The sequence below is a fragment of the Chelmon rostratus genome, chromosome 14 (genome assembly GCF_017976325.1).
Source record: "Chelmon rostratus isolate fCheRos1 chromosome 14, fCheRos1.pri, whole genome shotgun sequence".
NCBI lineage: Eukaryota > Metazoa > Chordata > Actinopteri > Chaetodontiformes > Chaetodontidae > Chelmon > Chelmon rostratus.
The window spans coordinates 6,315,058-6,335,279 of NC_055671.1; the positions used below are offsets into that span (position 1 = coordinate 6,315,058).

General features: G+C 43.6%; 1 protein-coding gene across 3 annotated transcripts in view; it reads right to left on the minus strand.

Moving 5' to 3' along the window:
- The window catches only part of abr (ABR activator of RhoGEF and GTPase), a 121,738-nt gene that overhangs the window by 17,740 nt on the left and 83,776 nt on the right, over window positions 1-20,222 (minus strand). For all 3 annotated transcript variants that reach the window (XM_041951646.1, XM_041951648.1, XM_041951649.1), the window contains 2 exons: window positions 19,609-19,706; window positions 19,376-19,507 (listed from right to left, as the gene is read on the minus strand). In XM_041951646.1, coding sequence (XP_041807580.1) covers window positions 19,376-19,507; window positions 19,609-19,706 — 230 coding nt within the window. The remainder of the gene's footprint in view (window positions 1-19,375; window positions 19,508-19,608; window positions 19,707-20,222) is intronic.

Consider the following 20,222-nt stretch of genomic DNA (forward strand, 5'->3'; position numbering starts at 1 on the left):
GAATACCGTGGGCTCACGCAAACTCCAGGCCAGACCGCCACAGTTCCCCAAAACCCGAATTTACTCCATACGTGACATAATAATAACAGGATAGCCATGAGCCGGGATAATATTTGTCTGAATCTTGTCAGAGGCAAACTATTTCAGCTCCCTGGTCTAGCTGGTTGGATGAGTTTTGATGTGCGTAAGAAGAGCAGAATAATGGGCCCTTATTTTCCTAAAAGGCCCTCGCACAGATAAAAATGTACTGTGGAGATAAATTAACTGTATGAGGAGATGAACTGTGTGGGGCCTTGAGCTTCGGAGACATGGGAATAATAAAAGCAGAAAAGATGCAAGCAGGGGAGGAGGAGGGAGTCCAATGGGGAGATAAGATGAAGTGTTCTTGTGGGAGTGGGAGAGTACATGAAAGAAAAGAAAAGCAGTAATTAGTAAATGCAGTAAACCTTGAGATGTTTTTTGGGTGTCAGGTTCGCTGCTGAACACTCACTGCTGTGGTGTTACTGGTTTTAAAGTTCAGTAGAGATGACGTATGAAGATATCTGGTGTTTTAGATCTTTTGTGCTTCATGATCAAAGCTTCTCACAGTATGTTATGTATATAAGAAGCCTGATAAGTGACAACCAGTTACTGGTTCTCAGTTCTTCTTTTGCTTGAGATCTGTGCACCGAGGACACCAGGTTTTCTAAAGGGCAGTTGTAAAATAAATTCAGGAGTGTAATCACCACTGCTGGTCAGAATAACTTTTTTAACCTTCAAAGATGGAGATAAACCCATTTGATCATGACATGAAGAGGTGACGGAGCAGATGGTTCAGCCCTGAGTGCCTATGCTCTGACATCAGGGCCAGTCCTGGCCCTTAATTATACATGTGCTGGGTGGCACAGCCCCTCGTAAAGCCGCTCCATATGACCAGACAAGAGGGGGGAAGGGAGTGTTGAACTGGGTCCTGGTTTCCTCTCTAAACTCCATGTGGGACTGCGGCCGCTCCCTGACAAGCACCGTGATTCTGTCGATTCTGCGATTCTCCGGCCTCCACTCTGCAGGCTTCAGCACAGCTCTGCCAATCACAGAGAGCCTCAAGAGCTGGAGATAAATTAATGATCAATTTAAGGGCTACGGCGCTCCGACATGAATATGGAGCAGCTCAGAATCCATGCTAATGTACATGGAATGGACCTGACACTTCGGGCAGTTTGGTGTTTCACTGTGTCTGCATGTAACAAGACATCCTGGGAACATTACAGCTGCTGAAAACATCTGCCTGTAAATGCTCTGCGGTTGACCTTCACTGTACTCTCCCTTTATATGACACTAACCTTGTGTGACGCTAAGCAGGCCACAATGATTTCTTTTCATATTGTATAATATATATTATATATTGGACGTGAACAACATGTGAACTATAACTCCAGATTTCCAAATAGCAAGCTGTGCCGTGGCTCTCCTCACAGCATCGAGGTCCTGGGCTCAAATCCAGCTCGTTGCTGGGGTCTTTCTGTGTTTGCATGTCCTGTCCTGTTTGTCCTGTGGAAAATGCATGGTTGGCTGGTATATTAGATGGTTAAAGGAATAAATTGATATTTTGGGAAATGTGCCTATTATGGGAAAGCTCAATAATTCTAACTACATGAAGACTCCAGGAGCAGAGCTGTTTCAGCACTGAACTCCCAGTAAAAAAAAGCACAACTTGTCATTTGACATTTTCCATGTCTCCAGTCTTTATGCTGACCTAAAACTGATCGGCTCCTGGCTCCAGCTCATAGCTAACACACAGAACTAAGAGTGGTATCGATAATCTCATCTAACTCTCAGCAAAAAAGTCAATAAGGGTATTTCCTAGAAAATACAGGACATTGGGGGAATATTGCTGATTATTTATACAACTGGCATAGATTGCTTTAAACTCCAGGGTCGAACTTAAATCTTTGTCTACTTTTTTTAACATTTAATCTTGTTTAATAGTTTTTTAAGGGGCTTGCCCAACATTTTGTCAAAGCATGCATGATTTCCACCAAAATACATACAGACTATTATCATTATTTTGACTGTCATGGTGAACACACAGGGGTTTATAACAGCTTTGTTTTTACAACCTGCCTAGGTTTAGAACTGCAGCCCCAAGTCATGCTGCACCGAGTGTGTGTGTACATTCATATTCCTGGCCTCAGCTCTGTAAGATCTTTACTGTAAATCCCTGTGAAGCAGCTAATGGAGGAACAAAGGTGATCAGTTGGGACTTGCGTATCGAAAAGTGATGAAATCAAAAAGAAAGGAGAAATGGCCTTGGGCTTATTTGACTTACTCATCAAAAATAAGTGCCGCATTTTCATCATGTGGGTCTCGGAGGCCCGTGATTGGCTGACATGGCGGGCAGGGTGACATCGATAGCCGCAAGCCGCGTCGAGAGCGGATAAATCAATCAGATTTAATTTGAACAGTCTCTATAAGTACGTTTAGGGGATGACCCACTCCACCTCTTTGATCTTTCCTGCTGCCTTCACTGGAGCTTAGGCAAGAGGAAGCAAAACAGAGTGAAAATGAAGGTGTGTGTGTGTGTGTGTGTTTGTGAGAGAGGGGCTTTCGAGGGAGGGTCCTTCAGGGTACGGTGGAAGTGCTAAAATGGGAGAGCAGAGGCAGGAGGGGGTTTGGCAGGGTGGGAAATCACAGCCTTAGGGCGCTCTACAGATTATTCCTGCTTCGCTTTCATCTGAGCCGTTGGGGGGCATCATCCTCAGATTAACCGCTCCATCACTTATTAAGCACTTTGGAACAAAAGTGGTGATGGAGAGCGAGGAGGGAAGAAACGGGAGGGAGTTAGGAGACGGTCTCATTAGCATGTAGCTCGAGTCTGTTGTGGGTTGTTGGGTGTGGTCAGGAAAAAAAGAGGAGTCTGTGTATGTGTGTGTGTGTGGGGGGGTGTCCTCTCAAAGACAGAGAGTGGGTGGAAAAACAAAGTATTCAGGACATAAGAAGAGTTATTTAAAGCCTCCACGTGTACCTAGAAATCTGGGCACAAATCAGCAGAAAACCCTTCTCTAAAGGATGTTTTTGAGTCTGATCAGTAAATTTGGATGCAGGGTAGGACAGAGAGAGAACTGGAAAGATAAACCGAGCGAGAGGACACAAAGCACAACAAGAGGCTGAGAAGCAGAGTGATGCAAGAGCAAATGGTGAAGCAGTAACGCTGCAGGTTCTGCATGACAAACCTCCATCCAAACAATGAGGTCACACTCCATATGCATGCTGTTCTTCATGTTTTTTCCATGTTGTGATCCCTGCACTTCCATGTGATTTGTTGTTATTGCCAACTGTTACGTTTATTGCTCCCGCCTTGATTTATCCTCTTATCTATTGTCATTATTCTTCATTATGATCTGATTATCATTTAAGTCAATCAGAGGTGTTCCCACAGGGAGGAACGACACAGCTGATGCTCTGCATGTGGACCAACAGAATTCAAATGTGTTGTTGGTTGCCTCAAAGTGTATTTGTTCACCAAACAACAGAATCTTTTCAGCCCAACAGACAACAGAACCTCCAGTGGAGGTAATTACAGCTAAACAACACAGTGAACTTTCTTTAATTACAACTGATCCACCCATCCCTGACAAATATTACAGCGTACAATCTGAGCCAAGCTAAAACTTGAGTTTGCTTTAAATAAACACCCATGACTCAAAATAAAGTAGAAGCTGCACAAGGAAAATTTGCATTTTTGAAACCCCAAGTGCTGGTGCAAAATAACTTTTGGGAATTTTTGGAGAGTTAAGACTTCATTACTCATAAAGCAGCATAACATCGAGGAACCACATAATCCTGAGCGTCTGGGTCGACTTTTTTCCTTAGCTGCAAGGAGGAGACGAGATGCTGATAAGAAATCTTTCCACGGCAGGTTTAACCATCACTGCTGCGTCCAGGTTTTCCTGGATGGAGCACCCGCATGCTGCATTAGATTCATTCATTTGTGTGCACAGACAAGATTTCCAGATGCACTCATACCTGGCATCAGTTGAATCGGTGTAAATTTGGCATAGCTAAGATGTAAGCCTCAGTGGGGATGACACAGTCTTCTCGGTTTCAGCTACAATTTGGGATGCAGGCTGGAGCTGGGTGCGATTTCTGCCCCTTTAGTGCGATGTGGATTTGAACCCATAACGTTCTAGTTGTGATCTTCGTGTTGAGCCCTCTGCTTGACTGGGCTGCGTTACATGAGTAGTGTGACCCAGTTCCAGTGATGAAGAGAGTGCAGCCTCACAGGACGACGACACAGCTGACCTGCTTGAATAATTCAGTTTAAAGTGTGAACCCACGGCTGACTGAACGCAGCCACCTGGAAGATTACGTGAGCAGGGAGGAGGGTGGGCCGACTAACGGAGGGGAAGAGGTAACGAGATGATCTCGGGCGACATGAGATGAGACAGTATTATGCAACTGGAGGCTACAGTAAAAGGTATGAGAGACTAAATGTTAGGGTGGGAGGTGGATAAGACAGTGTTTTATACAAGCACACCAATTTAAGCTGTCACAGTCTTCTAAATTAAAAATATTCAATGCTTTCTACAGTTTTTGGCAGATTTCGTCACCATTGGACACAGCCAGGCTGTTTTCCCCTGCTTCCACTCTTTATGCTGAGCTAAGCTAACTAGTTGTAGTAGCTTTATATTCAGTGTGCAGACATGAAAATCTTCTCCTCTAACTCCCAGAAAGAATGAGCACAGTCCCCAAAATGTCAAACTATTCCTTTATGCAGTGTAGTTATGAAAAAAAACTAATGCAATACATGGCCAACAATGTCTCAAAATTATTGTCAGCACAAAATGTGACCCGAGTGGTGTATTTCCTCAGCGACTGAGAGCACGCCTTCATTAGAAGGGCAAGAAAATTCCCATCATCATCAAATCTGTTTTGTAAGCTCTGACGTTTTCTTCTCCATCAAAACCGGGTCAGCTATTCCATTAACTAATTCCCAGCTGCATCCACACCCTCCCTGCCCGCTTTACTTTCACCAATAATCAGTTAAAAAAAAAGAAAAAAAATCAGTAGGGTCAAAAACTCATTAGCAGGTGAAGAAGCCATCAACTTGTAAGTGGAAAATCAATCAGGACTCCACTTGCTTCGAGTACGCTGATGATTGGGTTGTTATGATGACCCACCTCTGTGTAATAGTGTTAGCAGGGCAGCACAGCAAACCACCTCAGGCTGAGAACACTTTCTCTCTGATGTAACTCCTCTACGTCTCTTCTCTTCTTTCCTCTGCTTTGATCCTCGATCTTTCTACCCTTTCTCCTTCCAATTCACAGATAAAGAGGTCGGACTGAACGGCTAAACAAGTGTTTTCCACTCATGATTGATACCAAGCAGCCAGTGGAAAGATTAGTGAGGCTGGATCACGGTGGCTTCTATTAAACCAGAGCTGACTGGTCTCCTTCACGCTGGCTGAGTGAAGCATCATCAGGTTATACTGCAGGGACAGGAGGAGATACAAGTGGGCAGAGATGCAATCAACCCAAACGACTCCTCTGCAGCTCCTGGAACACACGCATACAGTACACATCCCTCTCCTGGCTGTTATACAACGCACATTACATAATTCAAACAATTTGTGACTCTGTGTAATGGACTTTTGAGGTGCCCTCCCTCATAAACTCCCACTCAGCTCTCTGAAAACAGGACCAGCAGAGGGAACAGGTACTGGCACCCCCGCCGTATCAACACATTTTATGATGCTGCCAGGGACGTTTTTCTTTTCTGTTTTTTTTTTTTTTTTTTTTAAAGATTGCTGAGATGAATTCAGCACGACACGCTGGTTATGCAACAGGCTGCTTCAAGCGAAGCGATGCACAGAGAGCACTCGTCATCTGAGAAACACTAAGACCTGGAGAGAACAGCGCTGTTCTCCAAGGTTATTTCAAATTGTACATTTCAGGGGTGTAGTCATCATGCACGCAGAGCGCATGATCTGCTTGACCAGTATGCCTCACTGGATGTTGTGTTTTTGTAAGCACAAAGCAGGTTAAGGTTTAAAAGGTCAAGAGGAGGGCTATAAACAAAGAGCTGTACACCTACACGGCTCTCCTCCGTCGAGCTTTAACGTTTCTTAACGAGGCAGAAGGTCACGTTGAAATGCTTTGATCCCCGACATGTTACATGTGGAGTCATTCTGCTCTGCACCACCAGAGCTGGATTTGGTGAGGCCATAAACACTTCATAACCACACTGGCAATGACTTCATCTTTTACACAGCTGACAAGTTCAAAACGTCCTCACCAAGAGTCAGGAGAGACTTCAGAAACATTTCCTCCATTTGAAAACAATTACATCATCATTAGCAAGGGGCCCAAAACTCAAGAAGCCAATAAACAGAGCTTTGTTGTTATGGCTGCGTGACCATACATACCATACGTAGACTCCACCTTATAAACATTAGTGTTATATGTTTACATTATTGGGACTCATTACAATGTATGTATATCTGCCAAGTGAGGAATGTTTTGCTTCATTAGTAAGGATAAACACCTGTCATGGTGGCCAGCTGTCAGTCTGGATGCACAGCTGCAGACATTAATACCACAAAACCTGCTTTAATAAAGCCTCAGTGTTGGACTTTCAACAGTGGGAGGGGTTTCCGATATTCACTGACAAAAACAAAAAAACAAATTAGATCGGGGTCTGTGCCATTAGCACACCAGCGAGCCCAGAGCGGTCTGCACAGTCCGAACAGGAAATGGGCAGTTTCGCCTCCCTTGCCCTGGGACAGGAAGTCATAAAGCAGGATCAAACGCCTGGCACCGCTCACTGTCCTGCCATATGAACAGCATAATGTCATGGGAAGTCATGGACTCAGCGATGACTCAAAGCCTTTGCAATAACCCAAGTTATGAAAACTTGATCCACTGAAGGTAGCTGGGGGTTTGCGGAACATAGATTCTGTACATGAAGCAAAAAAACGGCCAGTCAGAGGTATTACACTACCTAACTGCCCAGCTTCTTGTGCGTTTACATTAAACACAGGGAGACCTTGGACCACTCTAATAAGTGGAGTGGAAGGAATATGGAAAGGTCATCAAGTCTTACTGAAATGTGGAGAGAGAGAAACAGGGAAGTGCATAGGTTTGAGCCATGACCTGAAACTACTGAGCCAAACATGCTGTGAGACAAAGACAAAAAGAGTAAAAACAACCAAAAATCCACACAGTATACATTTGTGAAGTGCTTGTAAGTTAAGCTAGGTATTTAACCAGTAATCATTCTAAATTTATAGCATTTAGCAAGGAAAATCACTGAGCTGACACAAACTAAACCTTATAAATGTCAGTTTTATTCTGCAGCAGCTGTCATGCAGTTACTGGATGTTGGTGTTTTGCTTCTGGCCCACTGTTACTATGTTTAGACATAAATCTGGACATCATAAACCACATCTGTTCTACTGTACATCATCATGTTTACAATAAGGTTAAAGGTCACAGTCTAGATAAGGTTACCCGCTAAAAGCACTATTTCAGGGACCTTGAATTCACTTTAAATCTCCCTACAAGCCTGGGAACAATACTATTAATATCTGTATTTCCCTCAGCCAGCAGTTTTCAGGTCCACTCACTTTTTTTTCTCTGTCTAGCAGGCAGATTCATTATGTGTGTTTGTGGCTGGGGGCTTTCTCTCTTGACTCAACCATGAGCACAGAGCACTACAAGAGCTGAGCAGATGCCTCTGCAACACTCCAACATGCAAAAACTGCACGCAGAAACCCAAAAATAACAGCTGCGGTACCTCAAGCTACTGATTAAGAGTCAGCTACTGTTTCATCTTCATATGGTGTGGAGGAAACACAAGCTAAACCCTAGGTATCAGCCAAGATTTGTTGAGTCAGTTGACTAGCTTAATACGCTCTCATCTTCATCAAAATGCATTTCTTAGAAATGATGAAATGATATTCACCTGCACATAGCCGATGCTTACCTCCACAAGTGGGAGAGCTACCGGGGCCAAACAGAGCATACAGTATGAAGACAGATCTGACAGCTTACTGAGGCATGTACATACAGATAAAGCACAGCATGTAAGCACTTCAGCAAAGGGCTCAAGGACAAGGAGCACCCTAGGAATGAGCCACAGACACACATACCCACAGCTCTTGGCAGACAGCAGCGGTGAGGCTCAATTTACAAAAATCACTGGAATTTTCACCAGGGATGTGAATGAACAATAAAATGGAAACGTGAATGGAAAATACAGACGGACAATATCAAAACCTCATACGGCCATGATGACCAAACCATTCGCTGTTCTTCTGCTGTTTCTCCCATCTTGTTGGGAAAGGCCACCTCACTCCGTCTAAACACCGTTAGTGCCGAACCACTTCTGCTGATACCAAATGTTGTCGTTGGACCGCAGATGTTTTACAAAGCTTCTTCTGAGGTTGTAAAATGGAAAACCAGGATGTCAGTAATCCCTCTGACACACTATACCACCGCTTTCTTAAGGACGCTTCAGGGGAAAACGTTAAGAGTGAAACGCTGCTCAGTAGACAGGATGTAGTGGGATAGTGTGGTGAGCAGGGAGATCAACCCGCAACACAAGTACCCATCAGTCCTTCTCAAGTGTTTGACCAAGATACTAAATTCCTACAAGCTTTACGGATACTGCTTGATAGCTGACCCCGACCTTCCAACTTCTACAAAGATCAACTAAAATTGTGTTTACTTGAGATACTACACCATCAAATCAATCAAACCCACAATTCAGCAGAAAAAAGAAGGCACTCAAAAATTGTTAATTCCATGTATGCCGGGTACTCCACTGTCCTCCCCACCATATCTCCAATTCCTAGAAGAAACCAGACCTCATACAGGCCCCACTGCAGATCGACCGTCCTGCATAATGAGGTGCAGAACCACAGTGGGCAAACACTTGCTCAATCTCAGAGACCAGCTATGGCCATATGGAAAGCATCGAAGTTCCTGCACAATCATCACGTCTAAACAAACAGCTGAGGAGAGCATTTTCACAAAGTGGCATTTGAGCAAACGCTACAGCTTCATAACTGTCCGACCCGATCACGAGCTCCCCCGGGGTGGCGTGTGGTTCGAAACAAAAGCAGCCCAGAGCAAACTTCAGCTGCAGATGGATATCCATCGCATCTCACTGCTGCAGGAACAGCTCTGGTCCCCCGACTGGCCACTTGAAAGCCAGAACGGCCTGTCCATGCTGGGACACAGTGTGTTGCTGAGGCCCATTTACTTTAATGTGGGCCGAAAGGCTGCCAACAACAGCAAGAGGGAACGGGAGAGGGGGAAAGAATTCTGGTCTCACCGGGTGCTTGGGGATAAAAAAGACAGTTGCATCTGGTGGTCAGAGGCTTGGTTCTGGCAGCGATGTGAAATCTGATTAAGAAAGAAAAGACGGCAGAGAGACAGCGACAGGTCTCTGTAGACCTGTTCCACCAGTCCACCAAGGACCAAAGAGCAAAGTGTAGAAGAGAGACTGGGAGGCTGCTCTAAAGGAATAGTTTGACATTTACATGAAATACACATACTCACAGAGATTTAGATGACCATATCGTTTCCATTCTCGTATTAGTCTGCTACATATAAGGCCACAGCCTGCAGCTTGTCATCTTAGCTTATCACTAGCTAAACTGACAATCTTTGTACGTTTTTGTACGAAATAAGCAAACACGTTAATTAGGAAGCTTCAGTGGTGGTGGTAGGCGGGCTTTGGTAGATGTGGGTCGAGGCAGGTTTGAACTTCATGCTCATCTTCTCGTCTTCCTCTCGGAAATAAAGCCAGTAAGAAAATTTTCCAAACATGTAAAACTACTCCTTACTACTCTGACAGCGTAATGGTTAAGGAGTGGTTGGTTTAGGCACAAAAATGACTTGATTAGGGTCATGGAAGATGAGAAACATGGTGCTTTAGGTTCATTGTGGTTAGAGAACAAACGTAGTCATTTAACATTGACTTTCGGTTGGAAACCACATTAGCATGCTGTGTTAGAGTCCGACGTTTTGTTGACTCATCCATCCACATCAACCATCTCCCCGTGGTGGCCTTTGCAGCTCAGTAACATCATCCGACTTCCTCTTTTACTCCTGACGTAGTAGCAGAGTCATAACTGCTCTGGCTGCATGAGGGCTTTGTCACTTGAACGTAAGCAAATGTGGTTTTGGGGCATTAGAGGAATTTGCTATATTAAACTTTACACCGATAAACCAACCAAAGTTGTCCCAATTCACATGATGTTATACTACTTTAGATTATGTATTCTATGAATTTCCTATCATAAAGAATTAATTATCAGCCTACAACAATAGGAAAACTGTCATAACAGAGGACAGAGCAGACACAGGGGGCACATCTCCAGACTTTACACAAGCACACTCATCCATTGACCACACATGGATTTCGCAGACCCACAGCCGAGGTGAACCCCAGACAATCCACGGGCTGAGCCTCGCAGTGCGCCGGCAGGCAGAGCCGAGCATGAAATGAGCTTTGCCCCGAGGAAAGTCAGACTGGGACCGCGATGAGAGGGATGAGGTGAATCTCTTCCCTCAATGTCATCTGTTGTCTATAAATCCACAGCCTGAGAGCAGCCGGGGAATGTGTGAACGTGAAGTTGAAATGCGATTTAGAAGAAAAGAAGAGTGCTCCGGACCAAGGAAAAAAAACCCTGGAATGAATGTGGAATGTCCCAGGATACAAAGAAAGAAAAACTGTTGGTACAGCGAGACCACCACATAGGGAACACAGGGCTAATCATATCTATGAGTGATTTTCCTTTGATATTCACTGAAATATATTTCGCTACCATTGAGTGGTCTGCTAGCTGTAGTCCCTACTATGAAAACTGGACAAAAGCTGATTGTTTTAAACACAGCAGGGGGACAAAGACAGTGAGAGTCGGGGTGTTAACGAAAGTCTACTTGCCATCATTAATGGCCACTTCTCTCTGTGCTTTTGTCTCCAAATGCAGAGCCTCTGCATTATTCTCTTCAAGTCTCAGGTTCAAAGCTACTAAGAAGCTGAAACAATAAGAGAGGCACTGAGAAATTTTAATAACAACCCGGTTAACTGATCCTCATTGGTCAAAACGGGAAACTCAAGCTCTTATGGCTGCTGGACTGAGTGGCCCTTATCACCTCTGATGGTTTTATCTGGGCATAGAATTGCCGGCCTCTGTGTTCAAATATGACACTCTTTGTACTAGACGACCCCGCCCCCGCCCTCAGACCGTTTCCAATTATTTCTGAACCCAGACTCTTCCACAAGACAAAAAGGGCAGTAGTAAATGCGTGGGGAGATTCACAGTGTCTCTCTGGAGAGCATTTCATTTCTCAGGCTGTGATGAGCTCCTTTGTTCTCACTTTAACTCTCAGCATCACATAATTGGCCACCATCTGGGGCTCTCATTCCTATTGTCCTCCTCTATCTCGCTCTCCTCCGTGCCTCTCTGACTGCGCTCTCCACATGTGCTTCATATGCATGTTCATGGTAGGAAATCATACATCTGTTGTCAATCCCTTACACTTCCCTGAAACATTATGTAATGTTATAATGAGGACCAATTACAAAGGCAGCTTTCCCTCTCTGAGGTCCACTGGAGAGTAATGTGTTTGTATTCTCTGCTGGGGAAAAAATACAGAGAGGGATAAATGGGATGGCGAGGGAAAAGGAGATGTGAAGGAGGTCACAAAGAGATCTTCTGGCCTTTAAATGGCCTTTTTATATTCTCACTTTATTCTTTCACGGGGTCCCCAGTCATCCAAGCTCAACAGCAAAGCTTTTCTGCTTTGCTCTTCCTACACGGTTCACAGTTCACTCTTTATCCTCCGTTGAATCAAAAGTCTGTCCAACGCCTCCGACTTGTACCGAGTCCAGCCGCTGAGATTTTAACCAGCTCTGGCATCCCTTCACTCATGAGTGGCTAGATTCAGAATTTAGCAAGATTTTGTTCATTATTTTCAAATCTGCAACCGATAATGTTTCATAAGCAGTTTGGCTCTAGGGATGGCTATGTGGGTCTGTCAGTCGGTCCACCACTCCGGTCCAGGCTGAAATATCTCAACAACTATTGGAACTATTTTGTACAGATGTCCACAGTCCCCACAGGCTGAAGCTGACTGACTCTGGTCATACTCTGACTTCTCCTCTCATGTCATGATGTTGATAGGTTTGGCTTTTCGTGAATCTCTCCGCAGCTTAATGGGTGGATTGTCATGAAATATGGTTCACAGATTCATGGCTCCCTCAAGACAAATTTGAACGACTCTGGTGTTTTTCAGTTTGTCCAACACTTTGCTCAGTGATTTGAGTAATGATGGAGCAGACTACATAGACTGAAAGCAGGAGTCAAAGCACAGCCGACGCTTGCTAAAAAATACAAATTCATTTCGGCTACTTGCTGTAAATGATTAACATTGTACCACCGACCACCACTTCATCAGACTGCAGGAATGAGCAAAACAATTGTTTACTGTGCAACGTCAGGACAAACCAAATACCGGCACTTGGTTTTACTGCTTATATTATTTGATGGCACTATAACAATACTTTACAATCCTCATTCTTGCCTTTTCCTCCCAGCCTAGAACACATGATTCCAAAAAAAAACTCAACAAAAGCATCAAGCTGGCTGACGAATGTTGATCAAATCTGTCTTTTGTCTTCGTACTCACAAATAAACTAGATTTGGCAGGTCTGGGGCTTTTCCTATTCTGCTCACTAACAGAAAAAAGTGGGTATCTGCGTGTTTGCGTGATCTAAGAATTCTTACAGGAGTGCATGTAGTTATTTAGGGCATGCATATCCCAAGTGGCAGGGGAGTGGATGTTTTAAGTGGGAACAAAGGCTTTCTAAGTGAGGGCTGTGACGGAGGAGCTTCTTTGTGGGAAGATGAGTAGGAAAGACTACAAATCCATCAAAACGCTGCTATCAGCTCCACTGATCAAGGATCGTCTGATGAGGAAGTCAGCTTAATTGGGACTCATCAATAAAAAAGCACCATATGCTCAAACACAGGCAGGCTATGAGGGATGAGCCTCATTAAAAAAACAGAGTGAAAAAAAACTATAGGGAACATTAAGAATAAAATAAGTGGGTTTAGGGGAAAGAGAGGATGGATGAGCTTTGGTACTGAATGAATGAACACACTCCATCCATGTACAACCCTCACCCCAACGCAAACAAACACGCACCGAGCTAGACAAAGGAGACGAAAGCTAATAAACACCAGCTAATGTGGCAGGCTGAAGTTATTGATATCATTTACAATGCATTAGCCCATCACCCATTTGTGTGTGTGTGTATGTGAGTCTGGTGTGTCCCCGGGGGGGCTGAACACACACAGCAGCGTCCCATCTGTTACTGTTGTTGACAGCTCTGTGTGCGTTTGTGCGTGTGTGTTTATGGCTGCAGGGGGTGTGTAGGGTGGAAACATGACAGATCACAGCCCTAAATGACAGGGGCAGGAACAAAATAGATGCCACCATCTTTAGACACTCATTTATATGAATACCTACACACTGAAGCATTAACACACACACACACACACACACACACACACACACACGCCCTTATTAAAATCACTGAGCTCCATGTTCAAAACAAATACTACATGAAATGCCACCACCCTGCATGCCCCAGAGGCAAGACTTTTTTTAAACAGAATTACATGGAAAAAAACAACAAAAAAAACAATCACTTGGGAGTCCTGGGCACAGGCTCCACGAAAAGCAGGACAGAAAAAATCATTTTGTTCCCGTCAACGTTAATTCTGTGCTAAACTGAAACAGTTTTATTAGGATGACTATGAAACATAAAGAATCCAAGAAATCTTAAGTTTGAACTGATTTTGCTGCCAAATTCATCATCTGATAAAAAGATTTACACAGTTTTTCCAGTTAAATTGTCTTCAATCATACATGCACATATTACTAAATGCAATCACCAGGCTATATTTCATTCTCACGACAGCCTGCCGTTGGCATGATCTTTGATCGAGTGCTGAGAGATTAGATCAGAACTTGTGGCCTGCACTTTCTGGCTGAGAGCCACTGGCCCACGAGCTTCACCACCAATTCTCCAGATGGCCAGACTGCTATTAGCCCAAACAGCGGTACTTTCACCAATAAACCCTTCACGCAACATGTAAATGTCAAACTTCGCATCTAATGCTGCGTGCACAGGAAAGCGCTTCGGCTCTTAAGTGGAAATGAGAGTGCAGATAGATGCTCGCCCTCAAACTTTACAACCCCTCTGCACCCGTACTTTTACAGTAACACCGGCTAATGCGTGCACCCCTGTCCAGCTCCTTGGCTTCGGAGAGGGAGTTAAGAGCTGCCAGGAACAAACGGTTTCACCACCCCTTTCTCTTTTCGCTCGCAGTGCCCAACTTCTCTGGCTCCCATTATCTCCGGGAAGCCGTTCAAAACTATCAGGTTACCGCTAACACTGGTGCGCTCACGCCGGAATACAAACCAATAAAAACAACCCCCAGCGTCGTGCAGAGGGAGGCGCACAAGTGTTAGGTGTTTATCGAAGGAGAAGGGGAAGGAGGGGGGGAGAGAGGTTGAGGTGGCGTCTCTTAGATGGGGACATCACTAGAGATGTTGCATGACTCATAAGGACTAATAGGATCATCAGATGTGGCTGCAGCAGCGAGGTGCGCACAGAACAGGACGGAGAACACGCAGTTCCTCAATAGACACACATATGAGATGCACAACACTGTGAGGGAAACAGTCAGTACAGCGCCATGTGGTGTTGGCTGTGATCTCTGAAGTGACAGACTCTCAGCAACGTGGATACAAATGTGCTGACGCTCTGAGACAGGAGTTGTCAGTCGGACAGTGTTGGCCCACCCTTAAATAAAATTGAGACGACTGTGTTCCCTTAACACCCCTGTAATTATTCTGTCTAGGAAATATAATGTTGCCATGGAGACAGTTAGTTAGCCATGAGCTACATTTTTAGCCCTGTTCTTTAGTCTGTATTTGTTTCCATATTTGGCACCATTTAAAGAATGCTGAATTAGCTATTAGAAGCTCCTGTTTGCATGATGATTCTTCTGCAACTCATGGAGTTATAAGGAGGTTTTTTAAGGACATTTTCTTGCAGTGCAATGAATCTAAAAAATGTTTATCATGTCTGTGTGTTCAGATTTGGCTGAGCTATGACTCCAAGAAGGATTTTGATGCAAATGGCTGCAATCAGGCAAGGCTTTTAAAGTGCCTTAATTTCCTCCATGAGCAGTGTGTCACGGGCACTGCTGGAGCTCCAACTGCTGAACGTGTTGATAAGCTGGTCAAATAACTAACTTCCTGTTGTTTTCAGAACACCAGCATTCATCTGTCCCTTTCATCCCACACTTTGATAACCTCTGCTCTATGAAAACAAAGTCAACAAAGTCAATCTAGAGCTTAAAGACGTTACTGAGAGAGGAATCCCATTTTCTTTCGAACCAACAGTGTGACTGACTAAACGAATGAAGTTGCTGGTGGGCGTATGACAAACAACACACATTCCCCTGATAAGATGAGCAATAAAAGCCCTAAGAGGTGAGCCCACAGGAGGCTGGGATGGGTTACCAGATGAAAGCATTGCTGTCGCTGGGTGATATGATGTGTTCCTGCTACACAACGCACTGGGGCTGTTAACCTAAACAGTTACATAACGGGTCCTCTGAAGACAAGTACTGCAAGCTACAGCCGACACATAAGGGTCATTTGGGATCAGGAGATGGTTTACACTTTCCATTCGTAACCAATTAAGTACTTGGGGTCCCTTTATAGCAATACTGAATAATATAATATAATACAATCCTGGCAAACAGAGATTTGTGAAGCATCATACTGGCAATTAAATATTATCAGATCAAGTGTGACCCTGAAGAGTTTGTAATTAAAAAACATCCATCTCCTCATTAGTGCTTTCAAAATCTAGTGTCAACGTCTGACTGAAAATAATCAAAGTTTCTGATTGTAATTGAGGTCACGCCATGTGTACGTTAGCCAGAGGACAATCAGTGGTTACAGAGCAACAATATCAGTGACAACATGCCAAGGAAATCACACACTGTATGCAGCGCTTTTCTTTGACTGGCAACTTTGGGAGCTGATACTGATCAATTTTTCAAATCGCCTGCTCGGAGACATTTAAGAATCCATTTGTGATGCCAGTTTGAGAGACGGGGGAGTGTGACCCCGACATTGTTGCCATTTAACGGAGGATTAGTGGCGTGACCTTAGAGATCAGAGGTTATCTGCTTGGAGGACGTCAGGTGGGTGAAGGGCTGGAAATAAATGGTGGTATTTCCCCCTGTGGACAAGCAACTCAATCAAGCCAACATGAGTGAGCTGCCATTGCCTTTCTCTTATGCTTTTCCTTCACTGCATTTGTGGGTGTGGGTGCATGTGCTTACTGGTTCACAATATGCCTCCTGCACATAGAGGCATACTGCATCAAAAATCCTATAGGTTTCCTGGGATACCATCAAAATAAAATGTCTGACCTGCATCATAACATCCTCTGATGACAGAACCAATCAACTTTCAATTTGGTAACAAAGTGAAGTAACAGCAGTGGGTAAAAAAAGAAAACTTCCAGCCCAATATGCCCATTTATGGTCAGTCAGTATTCCACAAGCTTGTTAAATAAATCATGAGGGTCTCCAGAGAGCAAAGCAAAACACTGAAGGCTCCTTCTAAACTCAGCTTCACCAGGAAAGCAAACAGCTCCAAGTCAAAGTCTCTTTTGGGTACGCACTCTGGACTGTAGAGTGTCCTTGCAAAAATATACAACACGGTAGGTTCCTTAGCTGCCGTATCCATAAGACATGAGATATTTGCGAAATGTCATGAAACATCAGTCCCACCGTGTCTCTGAATCGTGTGCGGTCAGATAAAACACTCTGGATTTCATCACGTTTTAGTGACAACAAACCAAAACTACAACCAGACGGAAGTGAGCAGTCAACTTCGGTGGTGAAGTTTTTCTTGAAAAACCAAACATTTCATGGTTCATGGATTATGCATACATGCCTTTGGTGCCTCAACGTGATCAGTATTCATTTATAGTGCAGATTTACATTAATTGGCCGACTGTATATTGGTTGATGGTGACAATGTTCAAAGCAAAAGTCACTTTGTTGTACCTGAAAAATAACAGTGCATGTTTCAGTTTTACCACCACATCCCTGCAGTGCCTCTGACATCAGCGACACTGTTATTTTCCACTGATGCACAAGTTGAAAGGGCTGCAACCAATGATTATTTTCATTATGGATTTGTCTGATGATTATTCTCTTGATGTATTGATTAACTATTTGGCCTATAAAAATTATCAAAAATCTTCACTAGTAATTTCTCTCAGCTCATGGTGGTCAGTTCAAATGTCTTCATCTTACTATCATATCAAAAAGAGAAAGCACAAAACCTTCACATTTAAGAGTCTGGCATTTTTGCTTTAAAGCTCCAAACAGCTGATATATTTCTCTATCAAAACCGTCCACCTCTTTCTCGACCAACAACAGCCACAATCCCAGCAACCCTCTTTATAGCACACACTCACACACCATTCCCACCCTCTCGGAGTCTGGGACAGAACATACCATTCTCTCTCCATTTCTATCCCCATATCCATTTCCCCCTTCTCACAGAGAGCCAGCAAACATGTGGTGTATTTATTTGGGCTGTTTTTTCTTTTTTTTTTCTGGCTGTTGTTGGCTAGAAGTGGATGTTCCCAGCAGCAGAGGCAGCAGCAGCAGTGTTTGTCTCTCTGACTGGCAGCCATACCAGAGAGGGTGGGTCTTACTGTCATGTAAGATACAATACTGAACCACTGATGAACCACTGTACCTTATGTGGAAACATGGTTCACAGTGTATTATTGCTCCATATGGTTCTGTTTGAAAGACTCCAGCTAAAACCAAGTGTGACAACTGTTTAAATAAAAGCCACACCGAACTTACTGAATGCACAATTGTGAAGAAGTCTTTTTTGACACAGACATAGAAACAAATGTGCACACATACACACATGCATGTGCACAATTCTGCTTTTTAATCCTCATATTCCAGCCAATCTTTCATCAGGAGCTGACACCTCACCCAATTAACCCAATCACACAGGCGAGGCAAGGTAAGCTTTGACTATTTTCTACCACACTACACTCAGAAGACTGACCAGTAGCTATTCATAGATTTCTATCATCTGACGTTTCTCTTAATTATTTTAGAAACATCCAAGTAAATCCAATTACATGCATTAAGATGCATGTGGACGTGGTAGTCTTGAACAAGAGAAGAATGCCTGTGTGCTGCACACTCACTTTTATTCCTATGCGCTCCTCTGAGGAAGTCAAAGGCAACATTCAAGGACACAAACTATCAAACTGAATGAGAGAAGCATGGAAAGTGGTAGCGTCAAACAGGAAATGCTGCATCAAATATGTCACGGTTGCTTTTTTCCATTCAAAGACAGTTTGAAAGATATACAACAGAAACATTCCCACTCAAGAACGTAAGACTATAAGATATTTTTGAGATGCATCCTTTTCTTTAAAATGCAGTGGTATGAGAGTGATTCATGTTGCCCCACTTTCTCTCTATGTTAGACAGGAGATTTGTATTCCCAGTGCAACTTGTCGTTGATACTGCTTTTACCTGCAACGAGAAATGTTGTTGGCAGCAGCCACAAACAAATCTTGGATGAGTGAAATGAGTTATATCCTCTGTTAAGTTTGGAGAGTTAAAAATCAGAAGCAGGTTCAAAAATAACCTGCTACAAGCTCACCTCTGGCACTGACACATGCATCAGTTGAAGAAAACATGAGGACGTGAAGATAAGAGCGACTAAACCCTCAGAGGTGACCCAAATTCAAAAGAGGAGGCTCTATCGAATGCAGAGGAGTAAACTGCTATGGCAGCACTCGGCCTGAATTGCAGGGAAAATGACAGGAGTTAAGTTTCACTTGACCAAACAGATTTTCCTCTCTGGAAGTTCTGGAAAATTGGAAATATGCCTCCTCTGTAGGCTGCTCTGCAAAACCTAAACAATGATGCAGAAGGGAGGACAGCATTTTGCCTTGATGCCCAGAAACCGCAGATCCCAATGTGTAGGCAGGATCGAGTTAACAAGACCGAAAGGGATTTTTATAGGAAGATTTCTCACAACAAGACGAGGGAAATCCCCCTTAAATAAACTCTCAAACTATTAATGCAGCCAGCATCATTAGAGGCCGCCATGACAAAACCACTCCCTTGTGCATAGAGGCTAGACAGCTAATTAAAATGCGTCACATGCTGGGAAATGTCCCCAAGAGGACACAGACAACTGTCTTTGGATAGGGCTGGTTTCTCTGATGGCCGTCCTCTTACCTGGACTTGCCCTTTTCCCATGATCTTGTCCACGATCTCGTTGTCGTCCTTGTTGAGCATGCTTTTGTCGTAACACTTCTCGTAGCACAGGATCCGGAGATACTGGGAGCCTTCCAACTCAATCTCAAACTCCTGCTCAACAACACAGATACAAAGGAGAATCAAGTATTTGCTTTAGCACAGCGACAAAAATGGGGTGCCGTACAGTAAAGGGAGGTGTCTGGGTGACTGACTTCGTTCCACTGTGGCTCTGTGGTGTCTCTGAAGACTCGGGTCTTGGCCTTGCTGACAAAGTATCCATATGAGTCCACTTCAAGGGTGCAGTAGAGATCTAAAAGAAATCACAGAAGATAGACAGATCCATCAAGAAAACTGGAGCCTTGCAGAACACTGAAAATCACTGAATAAACATTTATTTCTTAACTACTTTGCAATTGTGACAAGACACACGTGTGTAATTCTAGATAATATCATGGGAATTGTGTTTTGGAAACATATATTGTGAAATACTGTGGAGTCAAATGACATGCTTCCTGTTAATCACATTTTTACTCATCTTGTAGTATAAGCACAGCCATTAAATAGTTACTACAGCCATTAAAACAGACTGTTAGCGGGTAATGATGTCACTGTTTGGAGACAATGTCTCTTCATTAAAGGTCAACATAATTACAGGCCGACAGTATTTCTTGTTAATTATTTTCTTTACACTTTTATTATTATGTATTACTCGTGGGGCTGCAACGAACAATTATTTTCATTATCACATAATCTACTAATTAATTTCTCAATCTATCAATTGCTCATGTGGTCTATGAAATGTCAGCAAATACCAAAAAATACAAAT